The sequence below is a fragment of the Macaca fascicularis genome, chromosome 7 (assembly GCF_037993035.2).
Source record: "Macaca fascicularis isolate 582-1 chromosome 7, T2T-MFA8v1.1".
NCBI classification, from domain to species: domain Eukaryota; kingdom Metazoa; phylum Chordata; class Mammalia; order Primates; family Cercopithecidae; genus Macaca; species Macaca fascicularis.
Window position 1 is genome coordinate 158,040,070 of NC_088381.1, and position 12,799 is coordinate 158,052,868.

Below are 12,799 nucleotides of genomic sequence, written 5' to 3' on the forward strand. Positions count from 1 at the left end.
CCTACTTTACTTATTCCTGGTATAAGAATTAAAAGTGACTGCTCAGGCAAAGACAGTGACAGTGGCTTCTGGAGGTCATACATCAAGTTTTGCGTAGAGATGACAGTGGAAAATGTATGTGTGAGTGTTCAGGCCTACGGGTGAGAGCAGAGTCGTAAGTCTGGCCATTTCTTAGGGGGTTGGAGAAAAGACCTTATTACCTGGCTAAACAGGATTTTGTACTTCACTTGGATTTATCTGATTATTCAAAAAAAAAGAAACTGTTAAGACCTACATAGTACATAGGGTGACAGTCCTTATCCTCTGTGAATTGAGGGAGGTGAGTAATCGCAATAGCAGCTAGCATTCATTAAGTACTTTTGTGTACCAGGAACTCATACAAGCACTTGGCATGAGTTAATTCATTGTATCCTCACAACCCCATGAGGCAAGTACGATGGTACAATCCCCAGTTTCTAGATGAGGAATCTAGGGCACTCAGAGTAACTTGGTCAAGGCCCCATTGGCAGTCTGGTTCCAGTGCCCACACCCCCTTTCCTGTTACATGGTACTGCCTCCCTGTGGAGGGCTAAGTTCTAGAGTTAACAAAGAGGCAGTAGAGGCACACAGTATGACCGCAGGGAGAGATGGGACAGAGACTCTGTATATAAAGAGATCAAAACCGCATGGGCTGTCATTTTCATCCTTCCAACCATGGCCTTAATGTAGGCCTCCTCTTTCTCACCCAGCCTTGCTTGCTTGTTCACCTTCCCAGTTCTGGTCTCCTCCCACTGGAAGCCATCCTCTACGGTGCTACCATGCACATCTGGTCATGACCCTCCCCTCTTTTAAATTCTTCCACTAAAGTCCAGAAAAAAGCCAGCTTCCCATCCCCTGTAGCCTTGAATCCCAAACTCTGACTGCATCAAGATCATCTTTAGAATTTGATAAAAATGCATATTGCCAGGCCACAACCCAGACCTACTGAAACAAGATCTCTGTGCATGTGTCCCTTGGAAATGTTCTCTAACAGGGTGCCCAGCGTTTCTCATGTCAGCCAGGTTAGGGGACTGCTACACAGACATGGAAAAGGTCAGAACTCCACATCTGTGGCATGCCTGCTTGTCTGTTTTCCCCACTGGACTAGAAGCCCTGTGAGGTCTCATGCGTGGCTTATTCCCCTCTATCCATAGCACCTAGCAAATCTCTAGCACCTAGCCAGCATGCAACAAATGTTTTGAATATGTGCATGAATTATTACAAGGCAAGTTGTCCTCTCATGGGACAATTTAGGAGGATTGCTTAAAGCAGGTTTTCTTCTCAACCGGTGAGTATTAATGCTGATTTCCAGGAGTGATGAGTTAAAAGAACCACAACCACCTTCTTTTCTCCTCCTATGATTATTTTTCTAGCTTTGCCTCCAGGTAGTGATGCGCTTTTCAGCCAGCTGTAGACATGCTACTCATTTAAACAGCAGAGTTTAGTTTTTGTATTGGAAAGGCTAAAAACTCAAAAAGCAGAGCTACAGGGAATTTGCCAACAGAGTGGTTACCAGGTCCTTGCTTGGTCATTTATGACCTAATTTTGAGGGAGAGGAGTAAATGCAACAGTGATCTTTAAGTTACTGGCTGAGTGGTAAATGCTTGCATCAAAAATCCTGCATTGCTGAACAGTATGTCTAATAGCACTCATATCTCATATAGCAAGAATCAGGTGTCGTTGGCCTTGGGAATGAAGCAGAGCTGATGTTACCCAACAGACTAGCATACAGGAAAAGATGGGTAATAACAGAAGTCCAAGCACAGATGGAGTTTCCAGTGGAAGAGAGCAAGGGCTTATTGAGGCCAATGAGTGCAATGGGGAGTCAGAGCTGTCAGCCCTGCCAGAGTCTCAGCTTCTTAGGAAACAAACATGCAACACAGACCCAGGTGTATGGCTCTCTAACAAGCTTGTTTAGTTAACAAAGAAGTGTCTGATTTCATGCTTTCAAACCATCCCAAAGCCAGAGACGGACAGTGTTCTGATGATTTGCTGCCATCTTTGGTATTTTTTCCCACCTATCCTGCTGGGTGCTGCTGTTCGTATGATGGCTCTGAACAAACAGTGAGGCTGCAAGAAGACAGCAGCAGATACCATTGTTTGCCAGACCTTCCTGTGACCTACCATCTGCCTCTGTTCAAGAGAAAGGGAAAGGTTGCCCCAGAGGCGAGTTTGCAGTTGGGAGACACTACTTTAACTTGGTGGTCCAGGCCAGACCCGCCAAGAGGCAGTTTACAATACACATTCCAGCCCCTTGAAGTTTCTCTGTAACACTTACCAAGACAATAATATGGGGAGTTATTTTTAATCCTTGTGATGTATTTACGATCTACCCATATTATAGTTCTTTTGAAATGGTTTGACTCTAGCAGTGGCAATGTGTGGTAAAAGTGATTTGTTGAAATGTTTTCAATTTCTGAAACATCAGTTAAAATGAAGAAAAGTTCACACTTATTGAGCACCTACAACAGGAGCTTTCACAGATGTTCTCATTTGTGCTCCACAGTAATCCCTGGCAGTTGTTAACGTAATTAATTCCCATTCCATAGAGGAGGAACTTGATGCCATAACTCATAGGCCTTCCCTAGGATATTAAGAGGGACAGAGGTAGACTTGACATGGTCCTCAGTGTTCTTTCCATTGTACCATACCCAGGCGTGTTGCTTTCTTCAGCTTTGGTCTACAGTTATTTATACAGAGACCTTCATGTTTCCTAAATTATTAACCCTTAACAATAGAACAAAAACATTTTACAGATGTGACTCTGGGCCTCTTGGTTACATTTGACCAGCTGAGAGCTGCACCCGTGGCTGTACCAACCACTACTGTTGCTTTCTTCTGCTTCCTAAAAGAAGAAAGAAATTGCTGCCCTTTGTTAGGCCTTTTCTGTCTGCCAGATACAATGTCTATGTGGATTTTTCTCAGTCCTCGTGACAGCTCCACAACATAGGTACAGATAAGGAACCGGGGGTTCAGGTTAAAGTGATTTGTCAATGTGACACAGCTAGTAAGTGGCAGCACCAGGATTCGCCCCTGTGTCTCTGACTGCCTCCCTGTATTAGTCTGTCCTCACACTGCTAATAAAGACATACTGGAGACTGGGTAATTTATAAAGGAAAGAGGTTTAATTGACTCATCGTTCCACATGGCTATGGAGTCCTCACAATCATGGTGGAAGGCGAAGGGGAAGCAAGACACGTCTTACATGGTGGCAGGCAAGAGAGAGCTTGTGTAGGGGAATTCCCCTTTATAAAACTGTCAGATCTTGTGAGACGTATTCACTATCATGAAAATAGCATGAGAAAGACCCACCCCCATGATTCAGTTACCTCCACCAAGTCCCTCCCACAACACGTGGGAATTATGAGAGCTGCAATTCAAGATGAGATTTGGATGGGGACACAGCCAAACCTTTTCATTCCCCATGTTCACTCACCCTAGTGTCCTGATAGGAACCTTTGCTAAAAGCTGTTGTCTGAAGGGGGAAAATCTTCTGGGCTTGGTTCAGAAAATGTTCTACCACAGTTTAGAGAGTCAAGCACATAAGTGCTTTTATGCCATCAGGTGAGTGCATTTTCTATGATCCTATTCAAATAAATATTACATAATGTGTTTTTCCCCCAGATCGGCCATGGATATGGAACATTCCTTATGTCAAAGCACCGGATACGCATGGGAACATGTGGGTGCCCTCCTGAGAATCTTGAGGCACTGTGAAATTTAAGTGTAAGACATTGAGCCACAAACATGGACTCTCTTCTTTGTACTGGATGTTCACTTCCCTTAAAGTCTTACTTGTACCCCACAAAATCTGCAAAGGTCACTCTGATGAATGGATGTTGGTTATACTTTTAATGGACATTAACATTCTCAATAAAAAAAAGTATTATTTTCTTAATCCACTTTTATATGTTTTAGAAAGAAAACTAGTGAACTTCTCTATGCCAAAAATATGTACTGGTTGAGTATCCCCTGTCTGAAATGCTTGGGACCAGAAGTGTTTCAGATTTTGGATTTTTTTGAATTTTGGAATATTTGCAAATGCATAATGAGATATCTTGGGGATGGGACCCAAATCCAAACACAGAATTCATTTATGTTTCATATACACCTTATAGACAATAACCTAAAGGTGGTTTTATATATTTTAAGTAATTTTATGCATGAAACAAAGTTTTGACAGCCTTTTGACCATGATTCATCACATGAGGTCAGGCATGGAAATTTTCACTTGGAGCATCATGTCAGCACTCAAAAAGTTTTGGATCTTGGAGCATTTCAGATTTTCAGATTAGGGATGCTCAGCCTGTATAGATATAAAATTATCCTCACAGTGACTTAGAATCTCTTGGTGCTGTCAGCTGTTGGGAACTGAAGACTGACTTTGTGCTTCCACCCTCCATCCAGAAAGGCACCCTTCATTCCACCAGAACTTTACCCAGGAAGAACGTGATCATTTCCTTTTTCACCCATGCCCTCTCTCAGCTTTCTGAGTACGTCTTGTGGGGTCGCTGGAGGTGATCCTAGGGGATGCCGGTAGGATCTGTCTCGGAGACTGATGTGCCGTTTCAGTCCCCTGCAGCTAAGAATTGTATTGACTGTCCTCACAGCAGCTTTTCATAGCTTTCAGCTTCAGCTTTACGAGGCTTCTCTCTCCCTGGCACCCTGCTGGCTGCCTCACTGCTTAGTCCCACCAAACCCAAACACCTGCCCAGGGTAAATGAGTGTCTCTTCTATCCCCAGAAATTTCCATAGAGAACAGCTCATAGAAACATCCAAAAGCACACAAGTATTTTGGGAAAAATCCTAAAAGGTGACTTAATTTGGTGCCTTAAATTCACCAGTGAGGAAGCTAAGGCGTAGAAGGTTAAGGGTGTCCCCAGGGCCACACAGCCAGCTGGGCTCAGAGCTTCAGTGTCTTTGTGCTTTGTGTGCATTGCGTTCTCCCTAGAGTGCTTTAGACCTTGTTTGTTTTCTTCTGCATGAGGCTGATTTCCAGTTTGTCATCAACCTCTTTATCTTATAATTTAAAAGGATAGAGTTGAATGTTAGTCTTGAAAGATTTGCTAAAGTAGTCTTTCAAATGTTCATCAGAGGCCTAGGATTTTCCAAAAGTACCTTAGGAACCTTGTAGGCTGCAGTGGGGGTGTGGTGATAAAGGAGGAGGCAGGGAGACAGGGCTGCAGGGCCTCCCACCTTCCCACAGACAAGCTCTGCTTTATCTGTTTTACATACTGGGATTCTGTAAAGGATATTATCTGGGGTTTTGCATGTGTTTGTCTGTGTTCAGCTTTTTAAAAATAAACTTGAAAAGCTACTGAATTAATTTAACCAGTTTATTTTGCAGGTAAGAAAACTAAGCCTTAAACCTTTTGTGACCCTCCCCTCTATGTACGAAAACATTCCAACTCAACATCAGATGAGCCCAACAGCCATAAAAGGAAACAGGGAGAGCCCGGGGCTGGTAGTGAAAGCCGACATCATGGTGGGGCTGGCACGGCAGTTTAATCCGAGCGTCCAAAGGACTGTGGCAAAGAATATGCGATTCTCACCATGCACTGGTCCCACCCAGGTTGGGGCAGGGGCAGCATAGGCTTCTGGGTAGTGCCGGGCAAGCCTCGCAGTCAGCAGGGCATCCTCATCACAGCTGCAGTCAGTTGGCCTGCTCTGGAGCAGGACCCAGCTAATCAAGACGATGGTGGCAGATTGACAGCTAGACAATGACTGTGTGGGGTCACATGGGTACATTGCTTATCTGATCCACATAACAGCACAAGGAGGCGGATTGGCAAAGTGGGTCAGAGCTCAGAGCTGGAGTCAGGTGGCCAGGGTTTGAATCTCAGCTCTGCCACTTACTGGCTGTGCAGACTAGACCAAGTTATGTAACTTCTCTGTGCCATGGTCCCCCACCTACAAAATGAAAGAGGTGGTAATAATACCCTTTGTAGAGGGTTGATGTGTCTGGTGACTTAGTACCTATAAAGTGTTAAGCCACACCCGCACAGCATGAAAATAGTACAAGTGCTTGCTGCTGTCACTGTTACAGGTAGGTCATTAGGATTGTCTATATTTTCCAGAAGGAAATTCAAAAGGTAAAATGCTTGTCCAAGGTCATGCTTCTAGAAAATGTGCTTTAGCAGCACCTGAACTCAGGTCAGACAGCACCCAAAGCCTCTTCTGCTAACTGCTGGACTGTACGACCAGAGCTCCTGGGCAGTGTGGTAGGCTATATGTAAGGAGATGGACTGTTTTTCCCCCAATCTATTGTGGATAACATTTTTAGAATATAAAGTCAGGTGCTTGGATTGTCTCAACACTGTCAATTGCTATGGAAGTTTCTGAATGCTTGCTTTGACTTTCTGAACTCCGCACCAGCCGGCCTTGCTGAGTCTCCATTTCCAGATGGGCCCTCCCAGGCCTAGAGGAGTACTACTCCAAGTCTGGCAGTAGTACTCACACTTGGAATAGTATTCCTCTAGGCCCTGGGGGGGGCCCACCTGGAGAGAGAAGTTCTGCAGAATGGGCTGAATAGATAACATTGAAGTCACATTAGGGAAAGTCATGGTCAAGGAATTTACACTTCGTAGGTGTCCAGGCCCAACCCCTGACACCAGTGCTGTGCCCCTTGCCAAGCTGAGGGGCCTAGGGAACGGCAGGGCTGAGCCAGGCCACTGGGGGTAGGGTCACTACCCTGTGCTTTCTGGCACAGCTGATGGCACACATGGGAAGTCAAGTAACTCCCCAAGAAAAATCAAAAACACGTGGGAACACAGAAAACAAGCAGTTCTACTCAGAGGTCTTTTCTTTCTTCTTTTTTTTCTTTTTTTTAGGAGGGGGTGGGAGGGGTGAGGACTGACCACAGCATGCCTAATGTTTTTGAGGAAACTGTGCTTCTATCCTTCTCCCATTGAGGTTTAACAGTTACTTCTCCCTAACTGAGGAGACCCTCACCTCTGCTCTATTGGCATGAAGCTGCATGCCCCTGATTTGGAAGGCTGTATTTTTCCACCTAACAGTAACAGCTTATGTTTCCTGAGTTCTTCCAATGTTTCAGTGCCTGTGCCTGAGTGCTTTACACTTAATCCTCCCATCAACCTCCTGAAGAATATACCATTATTAGCCCTATTTTCCTTCTTTCCTTTTTTCTTTTCTTTTCTTTTTTGGATAGAGTCTTGCTCTGTCACCCAGGCTAGAGTGCAGTGGCACAATCTCAGCTCACTGCAAACTCCACCCCCCGGGTTCAAATGATTCTCCCAAGTAGCTGGGACTACAGGCACCTGCCACCACGCCCAGCTAATTTTTCTATTTTTAGTAGAGACGGGCTTTTGCCATGTTGCCCAGGCTGGTCTTGAACTCCTGAGCTCAAGCCATCTGCCTGGCTAGGCCTCCCAAAGTGCTGGGATTACAAGCATAAGCCACCATGCCCAGCCTTATTAGACCTATTTTACAGATGAGGAAACTGAGGTTCAAGGGAGTTAAATAACTTAAAGCCCCCAGTAAGCAATGGAACCAAGACTCTGCTGTCTCGAAAGTGCACACCTTCCTGTATCGCACTACACACAAGTTGAGCTTGGTTTTCCTGGATTCTTTAGTGGAAGTTATAGAGTTATCCCTAATATAAATTACGTGATTTCCAGTGTGAATATGGTACTAACTCCATATTATGCCTAGGTCAGATCATCTTACAAAATCTTTGACAAATTTTCCAAGTTCAGTAGCCTACTTATTTCAAGCAAATCCAGGACAAAAGAGTACCATAAACTGTACAATTTCTTATTGTGTTTTTATCAACTAGTAAGTTAGGTGGCCATTGCTTATATAATAGGATTCACACATCCAAAAAATGAGAGATCAAAGGTGGTCTGTGGCCACATGCTCCTGGGAATGTCAGCAATGACATGACCAAAGCCTCCCTGGAGGCTGGTGATCAACTCTGAGCCTGGTCTGTGTCCACTAGTCCTTGAGCATTAACATTGGCCAGCCAGCACTGAGCACTTTGTGCCAGGAACTCTTCTATGTGTTTTGTGTTTATTTAATTTTCATAACCTTATCAAGGATGTACCATCATTATCCCCATTTACAGACAGAAAAATTACAGTTATTTTTGAAAAGTCACATAGCTGGCAAGTGGTGGAGCTGGAATTTGAACCCAGGCATTTTAGCTCCAGAGTCATCCTATACTGCTCTGAGGATCCAGGCAGCAGATGTTCCCAAGGTCCAGCCAAGGGGCAGGTGATATGGTTTGGCTGTGTCCCCACCCAAATCTCATCTTGAATTGTACCTCCCATAATACCCACATGTCATGGGAGGGACCTGGTGGGAGGTAACTGAATCATGGGGGCGGGTTTTTCCCATGCTCTTCTTGTAATAGTGAATAAGTCTCATGAGAACTAATGGTTTTATAAATGGGAGTTTTCCTGCACGTGCTCTCTTGCCTGCCACCATGTTAAGATGTGCCCTTGCTTCTCCACCATCTGCCATGATTGTGAGGCCTCCCCAGCCACGTGGAACTGTGAGTCCATTAAACCTCTTTTTCTTTATAAATTACCCAGTCTCGGGTATTTTTTCATAGCAGTATGAAAATGGACTAATACACTTGGCATACGTGATATGTAACTATATATACAAGACTGGGTACGCCTTCATCCACTGTAACAGCAAATCATGGTTGACGTGACAGAACCAACTAGCAGCACATAAAGTCACCCACTAAATGTCGCATCAATATGCAGGACTGAGCCACTGAATGATTAAAGCCAGACCTGCAAGTAGAGTGGGCTCCTTTCAGGTAAGAGCATCAAGGGCTGAACGCTTTGCACTGTTAAGTATGATCTATTAAATTTTCTGAAACCCACCGTTTTTGTTGACTCGCTAGGTCTAAAGCACAGCGCTGGAGGAATGAGACCAGTGTCAGAAGAGAAGGCAGCATGGGAGATACCAGAGATGGGGAGGGCAAGAGGCAGCCCACAGTAGCAGGTGGTAGGTGGTGTGCAGACACAGGGCAGAGCCTGCAAGTCTTGGTGCAACTCCTGTCCCATATTTCACAGAGTTCCAATCAAGTCTGTTTTAAAGCAGAATTCAACTGATGTGTATAAATTATATTTTATTCACAGTAGGCCTAGAAGAAGCTCCGCAGTCTGACCAACTTTATGGTTCATGTATCTAAGGCACGTTTCAGTGTCTCCTGTTCCCTTTGTAGCAAAGTTTTCAAAGAGCCCCTTGCATTTTTTTTTTTTTTAAAGAGATGGAATCTTGCTCTATCACCCAGGCTGGAGTGCTATGGCACGATCATCACTCACTGTGGCCTCAAGCAGTCCTCCCGCCTCAGCCTCCCCAATAGCTGGGATTACAGGTGCAAGCCACCACATGGCGTCCACTGCTTTTATTAAGAACTGGAAGGCATCTGGATCAGTCTCCTTTTTCAATACACACAAAGAGAAGCTTAGAAAGGAAAGGCAAAGGGGAAATTGCATCCATGGGGCATTTATTATGGGTAACTTAAATCATAATTTATGATCATAGGTAATTGTATATATATCTTCACACAATGGGGCAGGTGATACTATCTTCATTTTATTATATAGAGGGAAAAATAAGGTTCAGGGTTACACAGCTGGTTAATGAACAAGATCTGTGCCCCATCTGAGGTGCTAAGTCTGTCCTAGCTAAGCCAATGCTATCCCTTTCTGGACTTGAGGACGTAGATGATGCTACTGAATATGCCCTGGATGGCTATTTGCTCATAGGTTCTTTAGAAATTAACATGACAACTGAATGCTGATTTTGTTCTCATATAATTGACATTACTAACATTTAAAAGCCTCAAATGTTTGCTATTCAATATTTTATGAATATTTTTATGAAAGAATACATTAGGTTTCTTTTATGGTTACGAGAAACCAGGTTAATTAGATTTGTACAATGAACAAAAGTCTGGCCAGTGTGCTGGAGCCAGGGAATCCCTAATGTAACAGACTGTCTCCAACTTTCAGCTCTGCTTTCCAGAATATGGGCATCATTCTCAAGCAAGCTCTCCACACGTGGAGGCCAAGATTCCCCCATGGCGCTAGAATCCCATCTTTCTTCCAGCTCCACAGCCCCAGCAAAAGTCCCTGGACACATGGGATTGGCCATCTTGAGTCACAAGTCCGTTCCTGATCCAATTACTCCAGATCCTGGGGCTGCCCCTGATGGGGAGGGAAGGAGCAGATAGGAAGTTCTCCAAAGGGAGGCGGAAAATGCCCGATGTATCCTCCAGGGTGAGAAGCATTTCTAGCTGACTTATTAATATTGCACCACAGAAACCTTATGCCTCTTAAATAATTTGTGCAAACTTGTAGAATTTATTGAAAAGCAAAAGGAAACCAAGTAGAGAACTATTTTTTAAAGTTTCTTGAAAAAGCCGCATAAATTAGTGAACCCTTGTGTCCTGCAACAGTGATTTTTTAAACTATAGGTCACCACCCTTTAGTGAATCCTAAAATCAATTTAAGGGTCATGACCAGCACTTTCTGTTTTTTGAGTCAGGGTCAGCACTGTCGCCCAGGCTGGAGAGGGCGAAATCAATTTAAAGAGTCATGACCAGCACTTTTTTTTTTTTCTTGAGACAGGGTCAGCACTGTCCCCCAGGCTGGAGTGCAATGGTGCAATCACAACTCACTGCAGCCTTGACCTTCCAAGCTCAAGCAATTCTCCTGCCTCAGCCTCCCGAGTAGCTGGGACTACAGGCACACATCACCACACCCAGCTAATTTTGGGGTTTTTTTTTTTTTTTTTTTTTTTAAGTGGTGACAAGGTTTTGCCATATTGCCCAGGCTGGTCTGGAACTCCTGGAGTAAGCCACTGTGCTCACTCCATGACCAGCACTTTTTAATGAAAATATCTGTGTGTAGCACACAATAGACTGATTTTTGCTTCAATGTACATATCTATGTATGTGTTGCTTTCCAGGTTCCCTCATTCATCCACCCTGAATGAAGACAGATACTCACCTGGTCATGGCCTGAGATCCAACCAAAGCCTGAGAGGTGACTCAGCCACCAGATACTCAGGTGACTTAGCCACAAGACACTCAGGGTTCATTAGAATTGTCTAGTCCCAGCTCTGCTTCCTCCAAGCTGTGAGACCTCGAGGCACTGCAGTAACGCCTCTGAGTCTTCCTGTTCTCATTTGAAGGACAGGACTAATACCTGTCCTTCCTGCCTCATGGGGTTGTTACAAGGATCAAATGAAGTGGTGCTCTTGACCAGTGGCAAGAACTTCAGAAATGTGGGTTGTAATGATTTGTATTTGTTAGCAGTAACTAAAAGTGCTTGGAACCAACTGGCAGCCTCTGGGGCAATTAAGTGTAGAAAATAAAACCCATGCCTTTTGGAAACTAGCATTCTTCCACATATATTGCTTCCAGACTACTAAATGGAAGTTGTTTCTGGAAGATTGATAGATTTAAAAATTTTGGCCTTGGAGCCCCTTTTTGCATCCCACAGAAAGGGGCTCCGCTCACAAGGAAGTCTTCACCCCTAGACTGAGCCTCCCAGCAGCACACCCTGAACAACTCTGCAGAGCTAACCAGTGCACTTCCTGTCCTACAAGTACCGTTACTGATACCTGCTGCCTCCCAGAAAGAAGTGGCAGCATCTGATTGGTGGGGTTGGGGGAATTAGGGAATGCATGTTAATGTGAACCCCAAGAGTGAGTTGATAGCTGGTGAAGAGGGAGAAGGTAGAGGTGAGGGCCTTTAGGTTGGCCGGCTGGGCTGGCCTCGCAGTCAGTAAAACCCCTCATGCAGAGCCACTCATCTCCTGCTGGGAACCGCTGACCTTTTGGTTCAGATGCCTGATGTAAACTCACCGATATGGGAGGGGAGGATCTGAATGGGTAGGAGGAAGCAGGGAAAGTTACTAGGACAGATAGATTCTAAGGCTTATCTGAAAGGAAGGAAGGAGTTGTGATGTGCTACCTGGGAGGTCCAAGGGAGAAGGGCCTGGGCAGTGTGCACCACTGGTGAGGGTGTGAAAAATGGGCTGGTGACTGGCCACCGAATGGCTTGGGGAGAAGTGGCCGGAGAGAGGGTCACCTGTGTGGTGGGAAGGGTCAGACAAGTGTTTTTACATGTTATGAGAATGTCTACGTTTGACACAAGAAACTCCTAAGTTTGCAAAGAAAGGATACACAGCCACCTTCCTTCGATATCAGAAACAACATGCTGGGGATTAAAAATAATTACTTGGCCAAGAACCTTACCATTTACCAGAATGCATCCATGCAGTAAATATTTGGATGTCTATTACGTGCCTGGCATGTCCCACTTCACCCACAGGACGAAGTCCATTTTATAAATGAAGAAACTGAAGCTCAAAAGTATGTGAATCTGTCTGAGGTTTCAGTCTTCTTAAAGATGAGAGCAAACTTCTGCTTCTTGTTCTCCTCTAATACCATAGCACACTCAAGAAATGAGCATCTTTAGTTGTGCTTGGATTGGCCGAATCTGCCTTTAGGTAGAGGAGCAGACTTAATGGCTTTAATGAGCCACTTAACTACTTTCTAGAGACAACCTGGAGATGCTTTTGAAGAGCCCAGTCTGAGACCTGGTTCCATTTTTCCATTCCTTCTGTGTCCCTGCCCCCAACCCCCACCCCCAGAACACATTTGGCAGTGAAGGGGCTCCAATTCCTGTTCTTGGGAGTGGCACCCACTTGTGCTCAAAGTAGACTTAAGTGGCTTGAAAGTTAAGTGCAAGGGTCGGGAGAAGGACTTGACTGCATGAGGGAACTTTTAGAGG

General features: G+C 44.7%; 1 protein-coding gene across 7 annotated transcripts in view; it reads left to right on the plus strand.

Moving 5' to 3' along the window:
• The window catches only part of TDP1 (tyrosyl-DNA phosphodiesterase 1), a 92,891-nt gene extending 88,975 nt beyond the window's left edge, over positions 1-3,916 (plus strand). For all 7 annotated transcript variants that reach the window (XM_015454107.4, XM_065549208.2, XM_073998055.1 and 4 more), the window contains one exon: positions 3,643-3,916. In XM_015454107.4, the coding sequence (XP_015309593.3) occupies positions 3,643-3,716 (74 nt within the window). In that variant the 3' untranslated portion in view covers positions 3,717-3,916. The remainder of the gene's footprint in view (positions 1-3,642) is intronic.
• Positions 3,917-12,799: the final 8,883 nt, after the last annotated feature.